We start from the raw sequence: 22,795 nt of genomic DNA on the forward strand, positions 1-22,795 counted from the left end.
ACAAAGAGAAGTTATCAACATTTACAGGAAGAGATTTCAACAATTGTTCTATTAGGTGATAAACTAAGCAGTTAATTAATAATAGACAACCCACATAATTAAGTCTGATCAAGAGGACAGATCTGGAAACCTGTGCCAAAAATATCAACATAACATGCTTTTCCAAACTCAAAAAGAACCATTACAAAAAGTGACTATATACTAGCCTGCAAAGTAAGTCTTAACGAATACAACAGAATCTCTTATTTAGACCACATTCTGACCACAATTTAACAGGAAACCTGAACAAAAGAAAAAGCTGTCTTCCCACAAGACACGCACATATATATTCAAAAAACACATACACACTTTGGACATTTAAAAGCACATTTATAAAAATCACTGGTCAAAAATGACCCATAATGGGAAGAGAAAATATTAAGAACTGCATGCAATGGAAAGCACTATGTTCAAAACTTGTGCACTCAACAAGAGGTACTTGAAGGAAAAACTAGAGCCATGAAAGCATACATACATACATACATATATCTATATACACATATACCTCTATTCACACATATACTTATATAGAGATATATCTCTATAACTATATATATCTCTATGTATCTCCATATCTACATATATACACATATTTTAATATTCAACTCAGGCAACTGGAAAAAGAACAGAGTAATCCAAAGAAAAAATAAAGAGCAAAAAGGAACCAAATATTACAAAACAGAAAAGGAACAATAAATAAATCCAACTTGTTTCTTTGAAAAAAAAAAACTAAAATAACTCTATAGCAAGAATGCTCAAGGGAAAAAAAGGCAAATAACACTAGAAATGAAAAAGAGATCAAAATCAAATGCACAAGATGAGAACACTACACGAAACTTCATGCCAAGAGATTTGTCAAATTAGATGAAATGGACAGTTTCCACTAAAAATATGAATTACTAAATCTGGCTCAAGAAAAAATAGAAACAGACTGTAAGTATAAGTAAATTGAATCAATGATTAAAAAAAATAAAATACAAAACTCGTCTCCAACCCTACTCTTTCCACGAAAAGGCCACCAGGCCAAGCCAGTCTTGAAAGCAAGTTCTACCAGAACTCCAAAACTAGTTAATCCCTAATTTATCCAAACTTTCCAGAGAATATTAAGAGGGAGGCAACTTTACAAGGCTAGTATACAACTCAGATAACAAAATCTGATGAAGACAAGTCGACAGAAGAAAAGTAAAGGTAACACATGCAAAAATCCCAGATTAAAAAGTACAAAATGAATGCCAGAGAGGAATTCAAAGACAGCTTAACATTAGAAAACATTAATGTAAATGACAATATTAGTATATTGAAAAGCGTATGATTCTCTCAGTTGATACAGAAAATACATTTGATAAAATTCACCACCTATTCATGTCCTTCTCTGCCAACCATGAAACTTTACTGCTTTCAGTCTTATAACATGGAAAAAAATACGCTTAATCTGAAACAGGATATTTATTTTTAAAAATCCTAGAGCAACCCTAGAAACCTAAATAAAACCTATAAAAAGATGCTCAGCCTCATGAGCTATAAATTGTAGTACCGTCTCCATGTTTTCCCTTACTTACCACCCTCTTCCTATAAGAAGATCGTACTTGCCCACCTACTGTCATCAGCTTTAACCACGTGACTTGCTTGGCATCGCAATGAGATATAAGTAAGAGTGACATACACAACTTGCAAGCAGAAGATTCGAGAGCATAGTGGGTTCTGCCACATTTTCTTTTCCCTCTACCATGAGACCAGCATATTCCAGGTAGAGGTTGCATCTCCAGTCTTGGCCCAAAAATAAGGAGACATGAAGCAGAGCCACAGGGAAGCCACAAAGGGCATTTAACATGAGCAAGGAATAAACCACTATTAGAAGTCCAGAAGATTGGGAGGTTTTTGGTTACTAGGCATAACCTAGTGAAAGTTGACAGAGATCAAATGAATGCAAATTAAAATATTAAGACAGTATTTCACACCCATATGATTGCTCAAAATTACTAATAAGAGGAAGTGCTGACAACAAGGTGAAAAGATTAAACTCAGTGGTTGTGGCTGGAATGTAAATTGGCACCATCACCTTGGAGTTCACTTTGGCAGTATCGGGGAGAACTGAGGAAGTAAAACTGCAACCTAGCAATTCCACTAGTTGTCTACCTTGAAGAAACTCTGGCACAAGTGAACAGGGAAATGCGTACAATCACATTCACCAGAGCACTGACTGTTATACTATACAAAGAAATCATGCTTCCATAGGGGAATGGATGAACTGGTTTAGTCATTCAAAAGAATACTATACAGCAGTGAAAATGAACAAGGTAGATTTTGACATCATAAAAAGATACATGCAGAGCAAGAGAGGAGAGATGGGAATGAGACTTCACCAATGTCTTCAATGTTGCATTTCTTTTAAAAAAATGATGCAAGGGGCTGGTCCCGTGGCCGAGTGGTTAAGTTCACGCACTCCGCTGCAGTCAGGCCCAGTGCTTTGTTGGTTCGAATCCTGGGCGCGGACATGGCACTGCTCATCAAACCACGCTGAGGCAGCGTCCCACATGCCACAACTAGAAGGACCCACAACAAAGTATATACAACTGTGTACTGGAAGGCTTTTAGGGGAAAAAGGAAAAATTAAAAAAAAAAAAATCTTTAAAAAAAAATGATGTAAAACACATGGCAAAATGGTAACATCTGATTAAAATTTTTATGGTGAATACATAATTGTCTCTTCTATTATTTTCTATATTTTTGTACTTTTTAAATATATCATGACTTTTTAAAAAAAGAGAACAAAAATATATTTAAACCATAAAGCCCATGGGTCAATCTTGAGGTTTGGTGGCAAAAAGAACTTCAGAGATGAAAGAGGCCTTCTAGAATATCTAAGTAGTCCTATATTCTACAGAGGAAGTCGGCTTCTGGGCCCAGAACGGTTGAGTAAATGACTCGAGTCACATAAGTTATCATCATGTTGGTTCTCAAAATCTACTCCTCCACTTCTAGGACAGGTAGGAAAACAAGGGACATGTGCTCAAATACAATGTCACTGAGTCAAGTTCCAAACACCATTCTACTGTTTTCCTTACTGTCCCCAACTCCATCCCCAAGACACACAGTAACAGTCCCCACCCCGAAAGCTTTAAGGATTTTTAATCCTCTTTTCCTACTCCTTTTCTTGAAATAACTAAAATATCAGAACGATTACAACTAAAACAAGTAAAATACAGTTCTGGATAATACAAAGATAGAGGCAAGGACCACACATCATTCCTCTTAGAAGCCATGCCTCGCATTATAATACACATTCAAATATATAACAAACTATTGTTCAACTAGATAGACATACGATGTCTATCTTACCAAGCTGAATACTTCCATTGTTGTTAAAGTATAACTTCTATTTTTAATAAGCAGGAATGCAAGGAATTAGGAAAAAATGGTTTTAATATTTAATAGATTAGAAGACCAAAGAAAAGACTGTTATTTAGAGACCATATTTTAAATGAGTAAGATAGGTCCCATGCGCAGCAGACAAACAGGGTAGATCAGTGGTCACATTCATGACCTCAGAGTCACGCTGAAGGGTTGGAATTCTGCCCAACCACTAACTAGCTGTGAAACTTTGGGCAAGTTACTTCATCTCTCCACGCCTTCCATTCCCCACCGTAACACGGGGATACCCACAACACGGCTGACCTCACACAGATTCTTCTAAGAATCACATGAGAGAATCCATTCAGAGCTCTTCACACAGTTCTTCTGGAAACGCTAGCCATCAGTATACGTCATATAAACTGAGCAATTTAACTATGAAAAGCAACAAACTCCTTTGATTGCCATAAAATTATAAGGTGCTAGATGCTTTAAGAAAAAAATTACATTGGCTTCAGTCAGCATTGGTGCTAATGAATTCTCGGCTTTGCAAATCACGAGTGTTTTTTAATTAAATGAAACTAAATAAATGAGCCAGATTTTAAATCATTATCTGTCTCAGGATAAAAACACTTGGGGTTAAACTGCTGCAATTTCATTACTCTGAAATGTCAGCCTCGTGCTGTCATTTCTCCTCAGGCAGAACACCTGACAGACGAGGTCACACTCGCTATGTAATGCCCATTCGGATCAGATTCCCGCCAATACACGTGACCAGTGCAGGCGGGCAGGGCATCTGTCTGCCCACCCCCGAGGGTCAGGAAGTACTGTTTGCCGTGAAACTGCTGATCCTTTCTATGTTTTCTTGTTTTTTAATGCAAAATTGACAAACTAGCTTATAGGAACACAAAAATACATTCTCTGTGCCAGGCCCCAAAGGGGGCAATGGGGACTTGCCCTCTCCTTCCACACACAGGCCAGCTCGCGGCTCCGCTCCCCGCCTCACCTCCAGGTCACAGCTGTACTCGCTGCCATCGAGTAGGGTCACCTTACACGGCACAGTTTTGGTCTTCTTGGGGGCTTTCTGAGAGGCCTTCTCTGCTTTCAGCTCGTTGGTCTGCACTTCCTTTGTCTCCCTTCTGGCGGCTTCTTCTGATTTGTCGTCCTGCACTTCCTTCACCTTCTCTTCTCTCTCCTTACTCACTTCTTCAGCAGGCTGTTGACAAAAGACCTGAAGTTCACACTCAGGTAAAAGGAAGATGTCTGGGAAGAACTGTGATTGTTATAAACACTGCAAGCCTAAGATTTTAAAAGACTTCAACATTTCAAAAGGCTATTTCCCCACATCTTCCTTCTCCAAACCCACTGCCCATTTCTCATTTTGCCAGTTTGGTAATTTCAGCATTAAATGAGTAAAAGAAACTACATCCCAGAGACTATAATTTAAATATCATTTCAAATAATAAAATTCCCAATTCTAGGGTCCAGCCCGGTGACATGATGGCTAAGTTTGCACCTTCTGCTTCAGTAGCCCAGGGTTTGCCAGCTCAGATCACAGGCATGGACCTTTACACCACTCATCCGTACATGCTGTGGTGGCATCTCACACACAAAAGAGAGCAAGATTGGCACAGATGTTAGCTCAGTGACTATCTTCCTCAAGCAAAAGTAGGAAGATTGGCAACAGATATTCGCTCAGGGCCAATCTTCCTCAGAAAAAAAAAAAGAAAAGAATTCCAATTCTAATCTCATACCATGGCAAAACCCAGGCTTCGTTAGGCGACCAAATGCACACACATACAGATCTACTGCTTCCTACTCACTGAACACTGAAATAAGCCACATCAAAGAGAGAGAATAATGCATACTATTTAAAAGGAGAGGTGGCAGGATCATGAGAGTATGTGTTTAACCTTAAAAAGAATGCAGAGAAATTTTTTTATGGTTTGCATATATAGTGCGGTGTTTTTTTTGCTTTGCTTTATTATTCTGGAACGTTTTAAATGGACTAACAGGAGAAGGCTGTGGTAGACCACGCCAAGACCCATATTCCAGATACAGTAAGCCAAAGAAGGATCTTAATACAAGAAGTCTGGGAATGATTCAAAACCAACAAATCCTTTTTATGACGTGGATATGCCATCGAGCTTTCAGGTCCAGAAGGTCACTTTGCAAATGTACCTGTGTCTCAGGGCCGCGCACGGCTGGTTTCTCTTCCTTGACGTCCACTTTCGTCTCCTGCTGTTTCCTCTGAGCTGCTACTTCTGCGCTGCCCTTGGCCTGCCTTTCTTCTTCGGGAAAAGGTTCCTCTTTATCTAAAATCTGTTCTTCCACAACAGCTTGGGTAGGCTCTTTTTTCTCTCCTCCATCTTTGGCCACGATTAAGTTATAGGACTTCTGTTTCTTAAGCCACGGGGGAAGGAACCGAGAAATGCCCCTGCTGTCGGACGGCTCCTTCTCCCTCTTCTGGCGGCGCGGGCTACTTTGGCTTTCAGCTGTAGGAGACGTCTGGGGACCTTTCTCCTCCTCTGCATCCGAGGGCTGAGGCTGCTGATTTTCTGCGGCTTCTTTAGGTTTCTCCTGGGCTGCATCTGCTCCTAACTGGTCAGGCTCCTTCTTCACTTCAGACGCAGAGCCCACTTCAGTAGTCATGGTCACAGCTTACTGTCAACAAAACAAAGTCACAAACTGTGATTTCACAGACTCTCCCCGTTTTAGCCTGGAGGCAAGGACCAGGGTAAGCTGGGTGGGAAGGGGACTGGCGGAGAGAAGATGGGGAGAAAACACGCAGAGAAAGAGCGTTCACAAGCACAAGAGAAAGGGGGATTCCTACTTTAACTCCTGGAATACTCTATCAGAATCCAAGAGCCAAAACTGGCATCACAGTGGAATTAACTCCGATTCCGTAGAGACAGGATGTAGAAAGAGTGATTACTTTTATTTGGTTTCATCTAACTATAGACTATAATGCACCAAAAAGATCTAATATTCTTCAGGAAAATGACTTTTCTCTATACCTTATATCCCTTATCCTATAATACAAAAATGTTACTGATAATGTTAGACAGTAGTGAGACATACTTCACCACAATTTCACACATTAAAATCAAAATCTACAAAAATGTTAAGTATCATAAAAATGAATTTTAAATGCTGGGTGCTTAATAGCAAGAAAATTAAATCTGGAACAAAAATGCATTCATTTTTGTTTTTATATTAAATCCCGTAATCCACCATCACTATTCCAAGGCAAAAGTTAAGACTTCTGGGAAAGGTACTAAAACTATAATCAAAACTCGAAACCTCCATGCCACCCAAATTCACAAAGAGTTTTCTACAATGTGTATGTGATTATAAGAAAAGCATCCAGGGGCCTCGAAGCTGAACCAAACGAAAACACTACAGGGGTGGAAAAATAAGCATCTAATAATTGATCCTATCAAAACTAATGAAAACAAAATTGAAATGAAATCTCAAAGTAACTGTTGTCTAAATTTTACTCAAGCAAGTACAGCAGCACCACTGAAGTGAAAACAAGGGGCAGGGTCAGCAGAGAGCCACCCTGCCCTGTCTTGCCGAGGATGAACGTACTTGCGGGCCTGGCACCCTGGCCAAGGGGAGACTGCCCAGCTACCTTCAAAAGTGGCATAAGTTCAAAAATAAAATACACTTGGTTTCCTTTCTTTAGAGCTTTATTGAGATATAATTCACATCAGATTCACCCTTTTAAACTGTAGAGTTAATGGTTTTTTAGTATATTCATAAGGTTGTGCAGCCATCACCACTATCTAATTCTAGAACATTTGCGTCATCCCAGAAACAAACTCTGTACCACTAAGAGTTGCTCTCCATTCTCCTATCCTCAACAGCTCCTGGCAGTCGCTTATCTACTTTCAGTCTGTAGGGACTTGCCTATTCCGGACATCTCAAATAAACAGAATCGTAAAAGTGGCATTTTCACTTAGCATAATGTTTTCAAAGTTCATCCGTATTGTAGTATGTATCAGTACTATACTTGTTTCTTAAAATAATATTCACCATCTTTTGCAAATCACATATCTGATGACTCTGGTATCCAGAATGTATAAAGAACTCTTACAACTCAACAATAAAGATAAAATTTTTTTGGTGGGCAAAGAATTTGAGTAGACATTTCTCCAAAGAAGATACATATATGCCCAGTGAGCACTTGAAACTATGCTAACATCATTAGTCACTAGAGAAATGCAAATCAAAACCACTATGAGATACCACTTCACATCCACTAGCATGTGGCTATCATCAAAGAGAGAGAGAGTAAAAAAAGCATTGGTGAGGATGTGGAAAATTGGCAACTCTCAACATTGTTGGTGAGAACACAAAATGGCACAGCCACTTTGGAAAATAGTTTGGCAGTTCCTCAAAAAGTTAAACATAAATTACCATAATATAACTCAGCAATTCCACTCCTAGGTAAAACCCCAAGAGTAATGAAAACTTATGTTCACCCAGAGACTTGTAAATGAATGTTTATAACAGCATTATTCATAATAGGCAAAAAACAGAAACGACCCAGATGCCCACCAACTGATGAATGGATAAACAAAATGTGATACGTCCATACAATAGAATATTAAGTCACGAAAAGGAATGAAGTACTGACATATGCTGCCGCGTAAGAACCTTGAAAACACAACGCTAAGTCAAAGAAGTCAGTCACAAAAGGCCAGAGGCTATGTGATTTCATTTACACGAAACTTCCGGAATAGGCAAATCCACAGACAGGAAGCAGATTAGTGGTTGCAAAGGGGTGGAAGGAGGGGAGGGAGCAACTGCTAATGGGTACAGGGTTTCTTTTTGGGGTGATGAAAGTGTTCTGGAATTAGACCATGGTGATGGTAGCACAACCTTGTGAATATACTCAAAACCACTGAATTGCAAACTTTAAAAGAGTGATATCTCAATAATAAAAAATAATTTTACAATTGCTGTACACTTCTAATAAGCAAGCATAATAAACATTGACTCAGCCAGCCAGCCTATATTTAATGGGCCCGTACAACGTGCCCAGTCCTGGGCACATGAATAAAGACTGCCTTCAAGGAGCTGAGGGAGGCACAGATAAATCAAGAGCATTTTGCTTACAAAGCAGAGGACAGACATTTAACCCAGAATAAGAGAAGAGGGTCATGAGGCACGCCTTTCTGCAGAAGTTGGCATTTGAGTTGCTTTAAAATGATGAGTATTCATTATTCAGGCAAGGGAGTCAGGATGAGACGCATGTGCCAGGCATGGGGCAGTGTGTGGAAACATAAGAATATTCCTCCTGTAGGAAACCACAAGTACTGAACGATAACACACTGTAGAAGTGAAGCGGGGGCGTGTGAGTGGGGACAGGAGGAAAAGAGGAAGGTGAATTGATAATGATGAAGTAGGAGAAGGCAGAAGCCAGAACATAAAAGGTCCTGCGTGCCATGCTAAGAAAGGTCTGGAGGTTGATTTAAAGGCAATGAGAAGGCATCCAAGCACTGCAGGTAGACGGGTAATGTAATCAGACTCACATTTCAGATGGCCCAACCTGGCTGCAAAGTACAGGATGAGAGAAAAGATGGAAATAAAGAGACATCCAGGAGGCTGCTGCAATAACCCAGGCATGAGAACATGATGGTCTAAACACAGCAGAAGCCACGAGGTGGACGATAAGATGTGCATCTAATACTAAGAGGAAGACTGGCCATGGCGTCGTGTCTACACTGAATACAGCAAGTCAAAGAAAGGAAAGACTCAAGGAAAAGTCCCAAGTCATGGGAGAATGGATGGGATGATGGTAAAGCCACCCACTGAAATGGGGAACAGGAGGAAAAGAAGGTTTGGCGAAGACAAACTTGATTTTGAATTCACTGAAGTTGAGAAGTTTGTGGAGGTGTCTAGTTGGCCACTTGCCACACATGTGTTGCACGGAGGCTGGACATGCACCAGAGATGAAGATTTGGGAGTTGTCATCTTATGGATGATAGCTAAAAGCACAGGAGATGCTGACATCACCTAGAGAAAGAGTGCCGTCTGAGAGTAGAGGGTCCTGAAAAGAACGCTTCTCACCACCAACATGTAAGGGTCAGGAGGAGGGAAAGGCATGAGGACGGGAAGCGTACATCGAGGGACAGGGAGATTGGGGAAGAGGAACGTCCTTGAGGGCAATGCCACAAAAGGGGCTAGTTAGGTAATTATAAGATTTACTGGTCCAATCTTACTGCTCATTCTTAGGCATTTAAAGTTATGTCTTCCAGTAAGACCCTTACAGAAGTACTTGAACTGGCTCCATACTGCACAGAAAATCTGTTTTTCTTCTTTAAGGTACCATTTTCCACGTACCACTTAAGTGGAGAATATTATTTATATTAATCATGAAATGACCAAAGTTGACTTTTAGCATACACTCTCTCATTACATTTTGAGAGCTCAATCAATGGCCTGGTAAAAATTAAAACAAAAATGCCTCACACTTGTCTGAGCTAACCAAGATAACTGGCAGCTCTCTGATTACTTTGGCTGTGAGAAATATCTAGAGACCAATTAACTAAAGCTGACTTTTTGTCAAAATATTTTAGAAGCAATGAAATATAAAACTAGAGTTTCCACTATTGTGTTAAAGTATTAATATTTGTATTTTAATCATAAGAGCTGTCACTCAGTGCTTACTGTGTCAGATATCGTGCACATCATTTCTGCTCCTCAAAACATCCTACAGGGTAGATATTACCCCATTTTGCACACCTGTTCTCACCTGTATTTCATAAGCAGTCACAACTCCACTGTGTATGAATGATCGAATCAACCCGAGCCATTGGCTTGGTCCTCAAAGAAGATACATGCTAGCTTGTAAAAAGGACTACAGAACAACATGAATCAATTCTGTGATTTAGTGTAATTAGCCGGCCCCTCCCCCAAATACGAAATTTACAGATGAGGCCTCATCACATAGAAAATCATATTTGAAAGTTATTACTTGGTCATGTGATCACCACTGAGCTTTGGACAGAAACTAAAGACCAGGTGCTAATGCAGAGATAAATCTTACCAGGGAGCCTCACAAAGTGGTCAATCACTACCGTACCCACAACACATGGAAGTTTTAAGAACCCCAGAGCTGATCAGTGTTGCCCATGGAATTAACCAATGGAAATGGCTAATTGGATTATAAATACTAAACAATAAGGGTGGATATAAGTAAATAAGTACATTCTTAAAATAGTTTCAAGAGATCAACAAAGCTCAAACATAAACACTACCTTCTTTGTTGATAAAATGGTTTCCTGAACAAATTACCACCATCAAGAAAACACGATTGTAGCACATTCATTCACCATAATTATCATGCCTGTAACTCTCAGTTTCAAATGTGGATAAGCCTCTAAATTCCACGGCCTACTGAAACGGAAACTCCTGCGGTGGAGCGCCAGCCCTCCCACTAATATGAAGGCCCCATGGGGGCTGTCATCTTTCTTTGCTTCACTGCTATGTTCCCAGCACCTAAGAGGCACAGATAAATATTTACTGAATGAGTGTTGTGAAATCATCTAGTCTAATAGGCTCAATTTTATCTTATCAACAAGGAAACTGAGGGTCAGAAAGAATAGGGGTTTTGCCTGAGATCACAAAGCTAGATAGGTGAGGCCAAAACCAGAACTACTGCTTCCCAAACTCTAGCACTGCTCATTCCACTAAGCTTTAATTACAAATACCTAAAATACATCACTAGGCCAGTCATACAGTGTACTAAGTAAAGTCTGTTCTACTTCTCAGCAACCAACAAGAACCTTGCTGTCAACAGCCGGCACGCGGGACAAGCACGTGGTTTTGACACAATTACTGTGTTGGCATGCTCCATTTGGGGTGATAAAAGTGTTCATTATTGTAACAGCTCCATGAGAAAAAAAACATGCATCATTGAACACGCAACCAAGCACAACACCATCATCAAGAGAGGATCAGTGCTGGCTAGGGAAGGAATCGTGTGATGCGAAAACATTCTTTTTTCTTACGTTTAAAAAATGAGAACTCCCAGGTGCTGGCTGTCTCCATCACCAGCCTGAATCACCTACTGTGTACCGTTACGCTGCCGAAAACACTGGCCCGCCCTCTAGTTCTATAGCAGGCAAGCAAGCAGGCTCCGCACATTCAGGCAAAAGGACTTCCTGCGAGGGCTTCATGCGAATTATCGGGTCCAGATGCTCCCTAAAACCTTGAGAGAACCCGGGGTACTCAAGAGCCCTCACTGTTAACAACATCCCCGTGCAGGGAACAGGGTGCTACCACCAGCCGAGCGGCTCCCATCCTCCACTGAGATCCCCAGCAACAGGAGGTCTCTGACTTCTCCCAACAGAGCTCAACCCGTCAGTGAGGGCACTCAAGACGGGAAAGTACGCATTTCTGACCTTCAAAATAATGGTAAGGGGATGGAGAGAGGCTTTCCTTTGAACTTTGAGAAAGATAGAAACAAAACTGTGCAACAAAAAACAAACAAATAGTATTGGCAATGTGTGCACAGCTCCAATTTGGTCATTTTCTAGGTCAAAATTTGTTTTCATCCGCTGTTGTGACTGAGCAGAGGATATGCAGAGCAGCTTTCTGATATCCACAATCACTTGCTTACGCTCCTCTCCCCAAACAGCCTGTAGCCCAAGAGAAGGTCTTTTAATACCCACTACCTTCCCTCAAAGCACCGAATGTGAGAAAAACACAACCACAACCCCAAGACAGTAATGACTCAGCAGCACCGAACTCTATTTAGGAAATAATAAGAGCGATGGCTCTCAGATACACCCAGCAGGTAAACGGAGGGGAGAAGGGAAAAGAATGAGGAGAAGGAAAGAGGAAAAAAATCTCTGGGGAGGGAAAAGGAATAACAAAAACAGACTTAGACAGACTGCAAGTAACTTCTCTCCCTTGTACGTTTATTTTTCTTAAGTGTCAGAAGGTCTAAAAAATACTATAGCCCTTATTCAAATAAGTACAACTACATTCCAAAGGGACTCTTTGTTAGTTTAAATTATCTGTATGGTGAGGATAAGCAAGAGTTATTTTTTAAATTCCAATGCTGCCCATCCTCATTACCTTAATAACACACTGTATCATTTGTTTTTGGATTGTTATGTATTTTTTTTAAAGGGATAAAGGACCTATGAGAGAGAGAACTATTTCTATAAAGATAGAGGCTAGCATCTGGTTTAAATTAAACCCACATACACAAAAGATATGAACTGTGGCCCTTTGCTAGTTCAAGTCTAGGCAGCATCAGGTTACATTCAAAGCATGTATTTCCTCCACCTTTTCTCCTTTTTACTAGAACCTAAATTTGTTCAGCTTTTCTCTGTTCCACATGCACACCAGTGGAGGCTGGCCTGCCACGAGGCAGTGGTCTACTGGCTTAGGACAATCATGGTAGTCCCCCTCCCTTTGCCCTGCAGTTTGTCGTCAGGCTTCTGGGAAAAGATTCTTCCCTCTAAAAACAGCCCCAAGATGAGAAGGACCCTCCACCTCAGAGCACTGTGCGCATGACTCCGAGAAATGCTGCTGCCATCTGGACCATGCACTCGGAGAAAGCCGGAGGATAAACTGCTGCCATCTGGACCATGCACTCGAGGAGAAAGCCGGAGGATAAACTGACACAGTAGAGAGCACTGGCAAGAAAGGACCAGAGCTCCCACCGAGGGTGCTACGCATGGCAGGTCCCACACTTGAGCTTCCTGTTGGTTGAGGTAACATGCCCCACTTTGGTTCAACTGATTGAGCAGGGGTTTCGGCCACTCGCAGCCACTATCAGCCTCTGCATAGTGAGGCAAGCACTAGAAAATAAGCCCTAAGAAACCGGGAGCACATACCCAACTCTCTCAGGTAATTATTACTCCCCACTGGGTCTCATGGCCCTCATACCTAACAACCATGATTACCAAAATGGTCCACTTTTTCAGATGCCCAATTTTTAAAAACCTAGCAGCTGAGTTAATATTAGTGACATAAACCATTAATTCTTTATTCTAATCCCTCTAAAGGAAACAAACAACACATCAGAATTCATCAAATTCCCTTTTTTTGGTAAGATTCCCTTTCAACATATTGAGGGGGGCAGGTATATGAAAATCAAGGTATAACTTCAATAATGTCCAACTCCAATAACACATAAGAGAACTGCCAACAATCTAAGATGTTAAAGCAAGTCCCTGCTGCCGTCATTAACAATTATGTCAAGAAAGACAGCTGTGCCAGGCAAAGTCCTCTCCACAAGCACCCAGGGTCATGCCAGAAACAGACATCCTCTCCTGGAGTGAGAGCTCAGAAATCGCAAAGGATCCCAACACTGGACATCATGATTCTCATAACCAAAATGTACATAAACCTTGTCATATTGGGCATGGGACCCTACATTTTGTAATGGCCAGAGCTGCAGCTACACTCTTTCTATGCGAAGCAAACTAGTCTTAGGACAAAATAACATGGTGGTTGGAGATCAAGTTGGGAACTAAACAGACCAGGATCAGCATTCCAGCTCTGTCTGCCACTAGCCATGTCACCACGGACAAGCCAGTTAGCCCTGCTGAGTTTCACTTTCCTCGTAAGCAAACCAGGGAGACAACACCCACTAGGCAGCTCTAAGGATTCAATCAGATGCTATACATAAAGTGCTTGGCACACTATAAATTCATAGTAAATAGTGGGCCACTGTCATCAAATAGGCATTCTGGGAAAAAAACGGACTATGTCCATTTGTTTACTAAAATAACAGTAACAGTAAGAACAGAAATAATTACCAATATCAGCTATTTGTTAAACACTGTTCTAGAGACTTTGCACATAGCAATTTCCTCAGTCTTCACAACCCTTTGAGGTAGGAACTAAAATTATCCCTACGTTCAAGATGGAGGCGGTAAAAAGAGGATAAATCACCCGCACAAAGCCACACAACCAGTCATGGAAGAGCCAGGATTCGAACCCAGGCTGTCGAGCTCCAGAGCTTATGCAATACGGACACCCAAATCAAACCACCTCACTACTATAATCAGCACCGAGCATAATGCCTTAGAGCTCATTACTTGATGAAAAAATAAAAATCAATAAACTCAGGCCCCGACAAGTTTCACCGACCTTTGGGATGTGGGTGCTGTCAGGATCCTAACCCCTCTCTTCAAAACCAATGTTTGTTCAGTGCTTTCACAGCATATCATATGCACCAGACACCAGAGACAGAGAGGAAAGAAACCTGCTCTCAGTCTAGCGGGGGACAGAAGGAGTAAGATTAGTATTAACATATATTCAAACAATGTGTCACTAATTCAGGAATTTTGGTAATTTTAATTCAGAAATGACTACTAGTTTGAAAAGCTGACACAGTTTTTTAAAAAAACTGCCATTGTAATCTCTTCAGGAAGTGACACAATGGTCTTTCATGGGACACGCTGGTTAAACCCTCATCAAACACAAACAGCCATCGTGCTTTTTAAAGAATACTTAATTCTCATTCTCAACTGTACTTGCTAGAGACATATTTGCTCTCTAGCTGAAGTCAAGTTACTTGAATAGAAAGCCAAATAAAAAATAGGCCTGGTTATAAATTTACTCAACATCAAAAATTCAAAACAAATTTCATTTTTAAACTGGCTAGGCTCACCAACACCCCATAGAAAAAACAGTGGCTAAAGGATGACCATAGAGTTAAGAGAAAAACAAATACGAGGGGCACAAACCTATGAACAGATGCTCACCACACTCATGGTGAAAGAAATGAAGCTAAAAATGCAGAATGGGAGATTCAACAGCTTAATCAGAGGCATTCTCATGTAATTATGAGAGGAAGAATAGATTGGTACAGACCCAGTGGAAGTCAATTTGCCAACAGCTATCAAAATTCCAGATGTGTCCACACTGTGAACCAGGAATCCTGCTGTGGGGATGCAGCCTACAGATATATCTGCACACATGTAAAATAATATGTACAGATGATTCTCTATAACACTGTAATAGTGAAAGATCAATGCCATCAACAGAGGACACTACACTACATTCACACAAGAGAATACTATGCAGCTATACAGAAAACAAGAGGAAGGTTTCCATCCCAGTTATAGAAATGTCTCCAAGCTACAGTTAAGTACAAAAGGCAAGATTCAGATAGCACATATGATATGCTACCTTACGGGTTGAAAGTAAAGTGTGTGGGATACGTCAATATGTGAACATAGAGGCACATAAATATGGCCACATCACGATGCTTCAGTCAACAACGGACCGCATATATGACAGTGGTCCCATAAGATTAGTACCAAAGAGCCTAGGTGTGTAGTAGGCTCTACCAGCTAGGTCTGTGTAAAGTACACCCTACAATGTTCACGCAATAATGAAATCACCTAATGACACATTTCTCATAACGTGTCCCTGTCGTGAAGCAACACATGACTGTGTATGCACAAAGAAAACAAGAAGGATACAGAAGAGTGACAACAGCGATTATGGCGAATGATGGATGGCACAGGGTAAATGAGGTGCAGATATGGGAGACAAAGTTTTCAGGGAGCAGAAGTTTGTACAAACTGAAGCACTTAAACACTTTATCAGGAGAACAGTGTTCACGCATTAAGACATCCAACGCATTAAGTGAACCCAGCTTGGCTGGTCTGCTTCCTTGGAGAAACTGCCATGAGCCTGTCATGGCTCTGGCCTCAAAATGAACAGAATGGGTGCAAAAGCCTTCCAGTCTCTTCCAGCTCAGCAGCAGCATGAAAATAGCCTAAAATAAAACTGACTTCCTGACATATGAAGTTTAAGATTGTCTCTGCATCCTCAAAGAGGCTGATTTCTGCTATCCTCCAGCATATTTCATAACCCAGCCCTTACCCTATGCAGACTGCTCTCCTGAGCAGGAAAAGCTCCAAACCTAAGCTTTTAGAGCAGCCAATATCTTTTCTTAAGAAGTTTATCAATTCTTCACTTTAAAAAAACACATATAGTTCCTGAGAAAACTATGCTAGTTTTTTATTCTTTTTCCCTCAGTGTGGCATTAAAACAAAAAGGTGTCTTTTGCTAATGACAGTATCGTTAAAATGCAGCTAGGCCAAAAAGATTATTCGTATCTTCTGCTGGAGAAGTGGGATCAGGGCACTGGGAAATAGACTCCTCAGAAAGTTGAGGAACTTTTTAAAAGGAGAGTGAAACAGGATGGGAAGAATCTTATTAAATTTTTAAGCTGGTCATACATAAACATCCCCAATCTCTGTCAGCAGCTTCCTCCTCATTTATAGGCAGACGCAGGAACAAAGTTGGCCTGACAAGCATAAGGATGTCACGTTTCCTGTCCACACCTCTGCCCTCCCCACATCTGCTCCTGTGCTCCATGAAGAGGGGGCAACGTTTGCAGATGAGTAACTGCATGTTCCCAGCGCAGGCGGATGCATCCGGTGGCTTCTCGATAAATGTCTTTTGTGATGTTCCTACTATTTTGGGAACATTTATTTGGACCACCATATCATGCTCTATAGAAAAGAAAAACATCGTGCAGTTTCTTCCAGTGACATGACGACCAGGCTGAAAACAGAGCAAAGCCAACAGCACCATCTCTCCTGGTCATAACAGATAGCAGGGAGTATACTCTGTCTGAGCTCATCCCACAGCTCGCTTCTGCACAGGATCTGCGCCCAGCCCCACCGCAAAACTCACTTGCTATCAAATGGTAACCGACAACCAGTCTAATACTATTTCTGTGTGAAGCAAACTCTAAATTCTTTAGCTGGAAAATAACAGTGGTTCAGAGGCTTTTCCCAAATAAGCTAACAACAAATCCACCAAGGTTAACTGCACAGGATAAACGCACAGGCTGCAGACGCTGCATTTTAATAGGTCATAAGACAAAGGCTTGTCAAAGTCAATCAACTCCCCACCCTGTGACAAGGCCACCAAGCTGGAGCCTACACTGATCTGGCACTTTCAAATCCTCTTCCCTGTAAGCTTTGGAACACTGCAGTCGACAGGCATAAACATCTAAACCTTGTCTAAAAAATGTGTCACTTTTTAAATTTTGGTCATTTGGCTTCAGTCATTTTAAATATTTAGCACACTACCAAACAGTTATGTTGATACATAGCATATATTCTTAAAATATGAGACTATAAATTGAACGATTTTTCTAGCTTAGGTAAGCAGATCCGAATGTTGCTGCCAGTCCCTGGCCGGTCAGCGGAAGGTGCCGGAGACTGTTAGCAGATGGACCCTCGGAGCCTGGCGTGAGAAATGCAACTTTCCCCAGAGGCGGGAAAAGCTGTAACTACAATGGAATTACAGACATTCACAGACACGCCATTTGGAATGTTTAAAACTTTTTTTTTTTTTTAATATTTCTACTCTGAGCATTAGTTTAGTTCAAAACTCCTTAGTAAGAGCTTCAAACAACTATTTTTTAGGTGGTGCTGGCTAGGACAAGTTTTTATTTCAACTAAATATCTTTCTTTCTTTGGAGCTAAGATTCTCAAAATTCAACACTTGTAAACACGATTTGTTAGAGGGTCCTGATGGAGAGTATGCCAGGCATTCAACCTTCAGAGTCCACCAAAAAATTCAAGCAAACTAAACGCCAAAGTTTAAAATGTCCCTTTTTCCAACTTTCTTCGTGATCCAGCTATGATGTTAAACTATAGGTCATCAATATATCATATATTGCGTACAGGAACACTACAGAGGAGATGGACGTGGGGAGAGCCAGGACAGGCCGTCCAGATCGTCAGCATCACCTCTTGTTATTTATTCCCACCCCTGAGTTACCAATAATTCGAAAAGAAAATTCTTTGTTGGGCCTAAATACAGAAAACTTAAACTTTCCAGGTACACGTGCACCACCCCCAGAACTAGCTGGTAATGACTTCGGTGGTCTAAGCACATACCCTGCAGCGTCAGCAATGAAGAAGGGACTGGCAGCTGTCACCTGACCATCACAGTACTGCTTTTCGTTTTGTTAGAAATAGAAAGTAGAATCAAAACTAGGTTCTTTTTGAAAGACGGTTGTTAGATTGGTAGATTATATCAAGAAAAACCATGAAAATCATTTTTCTAAGTCTGGATGTCCAAATCTGGGCACATGGTGAGTATTCACACTTCTTCAAGGTGACACCAGACTCAATATTCAATAAAAGAAGAGGTTGATACCTATTTCTTATTCAACCAGTATTTACTTAGAACATGACACCATCAAAACAATACATAATTCTTGATAACTGTTAATGGCCACTAATCCACAGATGCTAAAAAATGTGAATCCAAATCTGTTGGCTACAAACTTCTTTTAATCAAATGAGTTAGCATGAAAATGAAACATTTTATAAATTAATTAAATTCAAACCTGTTGTCCTTCAGTATGTTAAAAAAAAAAAAAAATAACTGAACACTGTTATCTTGCATAGTCCTCACTGTAATTTAGGCGTAATTAACTTTCACACAGCATATTGTCTGAGTAAATCGCTTGTGAAACAGCAGGACAAGTATATGAAATAAACCAACGAGCTTCATCTTTCTCAGAGGCCAAACCTGAAAAGGCAATTATGTTAAAGATAACCTGACAAAATTCAACAATTTCCTAGAAAAATGCAAACAAGTGGTCTAAAACTAAATTCTGACCATGAAAAAAATATTTTCTCCATAAGCCTTGGTTCGAATAGAAGTGAACCTATTCCCTTGCCGAACAGTGCACATACTCAGATTCTACTTATACGTATTTTCCAAATTTTCAGTCCCCTGGACACTGACGCACTCAAAGGCAAACTTCCTTCAACAGCAAAAATAAGCAAGCACAGACCACAAAGCCCACTGCCACAACAGAAACTTCCTAAAAATCTCCGCTTGAAATACATACGCAGCTTTCCAGTACATGGAGCCCGAGGTCTGCTCCCCTGTCATTGGAAGACTGTGGAAAGCTGATGGAAATCCAGTCTGCAAAAGCCTAATGAGCAGGACCGGCCCCACCCAGGCCAGACCCCGCTGGAGAAGGGCATGCTCAGCATGGTTCCAAGTTACTTCATTCCTCAGCTAGAAAATTCACATGGGTCACAGAAAAAGTCATCTTCCTGCCGCCTGTTCTACCCACTAAACGGAGAGCGCTCACAGAAAGAACAGTTTTAACAACACAACTATATGTCTATGATAATCTTTATAATTCTACCATTGCTGGGAGTTTTTTCTGTTTTTCTGAGTATGAATTTTGCTTTGCTTTGGGTCTCTGACTCTCAATTTTGTTATTTTTTGTCATTTTAATCTACCCCACAAACAGGCACCAAAAAATTATGTGTATAACATGTCTAATTATCTTTATTTATAAATGTCTATAAACTGACACATACACTTCCACAAACAGAAAAACCTTGCAAATACAGAGCCCAGTTTCAATAGATAAAAATGAAATATCTACTTTGATTCATTTGTGAAAGAACTTGCTTATTCATCCACATTGTCTATACAAATGGAGGCTCATTTTAATCTAGATTTATAGGTACCATCACATAGCTATAAAGCTGATAAATCCCTGTTTTAATACTGTATTGTCAATCCTAAACCGAGAAATGATTGATACCAAAGGTAATCCTACATCCACCTGTCACACAAATACACATACATATAGAAGCCAAGGAAACGCAAAGTCGCTACAGACAAACTGGTTAATTCTAAGATTCGGGTCAGAGGGATGTGAAAAACAACTCATCTTCCTCAATTTGACAGTACCCACCCCACCCCCACCCTGTTACACTTCCACCATTTAAATTCTGGTTGTTTGAACACACACGCACACAGATACAGACAACAAATTGGTAGTTACCAAAGAAGGGGGTGGGCGAGGTGAAGGGGTAAAGGGGCAAATATACCTGGCCACGAACGGCAACTAGACTTTCGGTGGCGAACACAATGCAGTCTATTCAGAAGTTGAAATATAATGATGTACACCTGAATTTATATAATATAATCCAATGTGACCTCAATAAAAAATAATAAATCAATAAATAAATTCTGGTTTTTTCCACTGTACATATTTACATTAACTAAGCAGGACCAAGACGGTCCGACTAGGCATCCAGGTGTGTATTATTACGGCCTTGCCCTGCTACTGCTCTCCTGCCCAGCAGTTCCTAAGTCAATGAGTAATTAAATGTTAACATACGCCTAGAGATAAGCACATACACCTAAAAAAGGAATGAGTCTTTTTTAGTCACAAAGAAAACACTTAATACTTAATAAAGATACTTAAATAAACAAGATGTCACCTGTAACAACTAGTGAGAAAGAATAGTCTGCTTTAGAGGAACTTAGTGAAAATATGTTTCAGTAGCAGCTCTGAAAAGACTAATCTCTGTCAAAATGAATATAAAACTTGTTTAAAAAGTCATTCTAGATAATGTAAGTAATCGTCACTACCCGCCACAAAGTCTTCACTAGTTCACAAAAGAGCAATCTGGTGAGTTTTTCAGTAGAGGCAATATTTTTTTTAAAGATTGGCCCTCAGCTAATATCTGCTGCTAATCTCCCTCTTTTTTTTTTCCTTCTCCCCAAAGCCCCCCAGTACACGGTTGTATATTCTAGTTGTAGGTCCTTCTAGTTGCGGTATGTGGGATGCCGCCTCAGCATGGTCTGATGAGCGGTGCCATGTCTGCGACCAGGATCTGAACTGGCAAACCCTGGGCTGCTGAAGCGGAGGGCGCGAACTCAACCACTCGGCCACGGGGCCAGCACCAGTAGAGCCAATTTTATTCAATTTAAAGCATCATCTTTTATTCAGATTATGTTCTGCCTACCTTTCTGTGTTAAATGTATTTTTATAAATGCTATAGTACAATAGCAGAATTGTTTTAACATACTTACTTGGAAAAATACTGGTTCCAACCCTTTTTCTGAAATGTATTGGTCTGTGGAATCCAGAGGTCTCAGAAGTACTGACATGTGGCACTGGATCCAGTAAAACTGACACTGGTAGATCTCTGCGCCCCATTCCCAGCACCTCTCATCCCCCCGTGCCTCCTGCCCCCTACTCTCCTACTGCTATCGACTGAACCGTGCATCCCAAAATTCCTGTGTTGAAGCCCTAATCCCCAGCGTGATGGTACTTAGAGATGGGGCCCTTGCAAGATAATTAGATATAGATGCGGTCACGAGGGTGGAGCCATCATGACGGAATCAGGGCCCTTATGAGAAGAGAACACCAAAGAGCTGGCTCTGTCTCTCTCACCTCACTATGTGAGAACACAGAGAGACAGCAGCCATCTATACACCAGGAAGAGAGACTTCCCCAGAAACCGACCATGTGGAACCTTGATCTTGGACTTCCAGCCTCCAGAACCGTGAGAAAATAAAAGGTGTGTTGTTTAAGCCGCCCAGCCTATGGCACTTTGTTGTGGCAGCCCCAGCTGACCAAGGCACCTACTCTCTAAGCACGGAACCCAGTGCTGGTGGTTCAAGCTCCTCTCCTGACTTCAATATGAAAGATCCTGCTCACAGAACATCTGAATCTCACTATTCAAAGGTTAAGAGAATTAAGATAGAGAGAATGAGTTTTGTGGCACTATGATTTGGGAACAGAACAAACCATTAATACAGTGGATAAAAAGAGAAGCAAGAGATTTAAATGAGTTTCCCAATTAATATATGCAGTAAGTTACGGCAGAGCCAGAATTGACACAGATTTGGTCTGTCTGCAAAGCCATGCTGGTGGCGTTGGTGGCCGAGCGGTGAGCACAGCTGCCCTCAAAGCCAACACACTTTCCCACCAATGTTCCAATACCTCTCTTTTAGCACCCTTGTTTCCAGATGGGTAAATGCAACCCAAAGACGTGAGGTAACTTACATAAGGTGGCTCAGTAGGTTATTGGCATAAGTATACAAACCAGGTCCAGGTCACTTATTTATTTCCAGTAAGATTTTAAACACATTAAAGTGCACGAAATACACAGATTGAAACATCCACAAATGTCTTAATATAAACTTCTTAATAGGAATTTATATGTATTACATCTGTCTTGGGAAGATCCTAAATAGCCAAGCTTTGACACAGCCTCATTATTCCATTACAAAGGGAACTCAGAAGTTTAACCTCAGAATACTATTTTTTAAATATTCAAGGGGGTTGGTTGGGGTTAAAGTAGAGGACATTTTCCCTCTATTTGTATATGTGAGTCTGTGTATAAATAGAATTTTATCTTAAACCCAGTATCATAATTTTGTGACTTTTTAAAAATGCCCAACCTCTGCTTTATGGGGACAAAGAGCAGAACTGAACAAGATGTAGAGGACCCAGTAACCTGATGGGTCACTCATAGCTCCAAAACCATAAGGCACACAAACTCTGTGCAGAAATAAAGTTGTCAGTGTTGCTGAAAGACAATGAGGAAGACAGGTTCTCTCCGTCCTC

The 22,795-nt window shown here is 40.7% G+C and overlaps 1 protein-coding gene across 42 annotated transcripts in view; it reads right to left on the reverse strand.

The window, feature by feature from the left end:
* The window catches only part of EPB41L2 (erythrocyte membrane protein band 4.1 like 2), a 221,763-nt gene that overhangs the window by 119,776 nt on the left and 79,192 nt on the right, over positions 1-22,795 (reverse strand). For 37 of the 42 annotated variants that reach the window (XM_044754986.2, XM_070496525.1, XM_070496523.1 and 34 more), the window contains 2 exons: positions 5,572-6,054; positions 4,397-4,606 (listed from right to left, as the gene is read on the reverse strand). In XM_044754986.2, the coding sequence (XP_044610921.2) occupies positions 4,397-4,606; positions 5,572-6,042 (681 nt within the window). In that variant the 5' untranslated portion in view covers positions 6,043-6,054. Of the gene's footprint in view, positions 1-4,396; positions 4,607-5,571; positions 6,055-19,258; positions 19,443-22,795 lie in introns of those variants that run through there. The other 5 variants (XM_014847716.3, XM_070496511.1, XM_014847706.3 and 2 more) reach the window with 3 other exon arrangements.

This window comes from Equus asinus, chromosome 24 (assembly GCF_041296235.1).
Source record: "Equus asinus isolate D_3611 breed Donkey chromosome 24, EquAss-T2T_v2, whole genome shotgun sequence".
In the NCBI taxonomy this organism is placed as follows: Eukaryota; Metazoa; Chordata; class Mammalia; order Perissodactyla; family Equidae; genus Equus; species Equus asinus.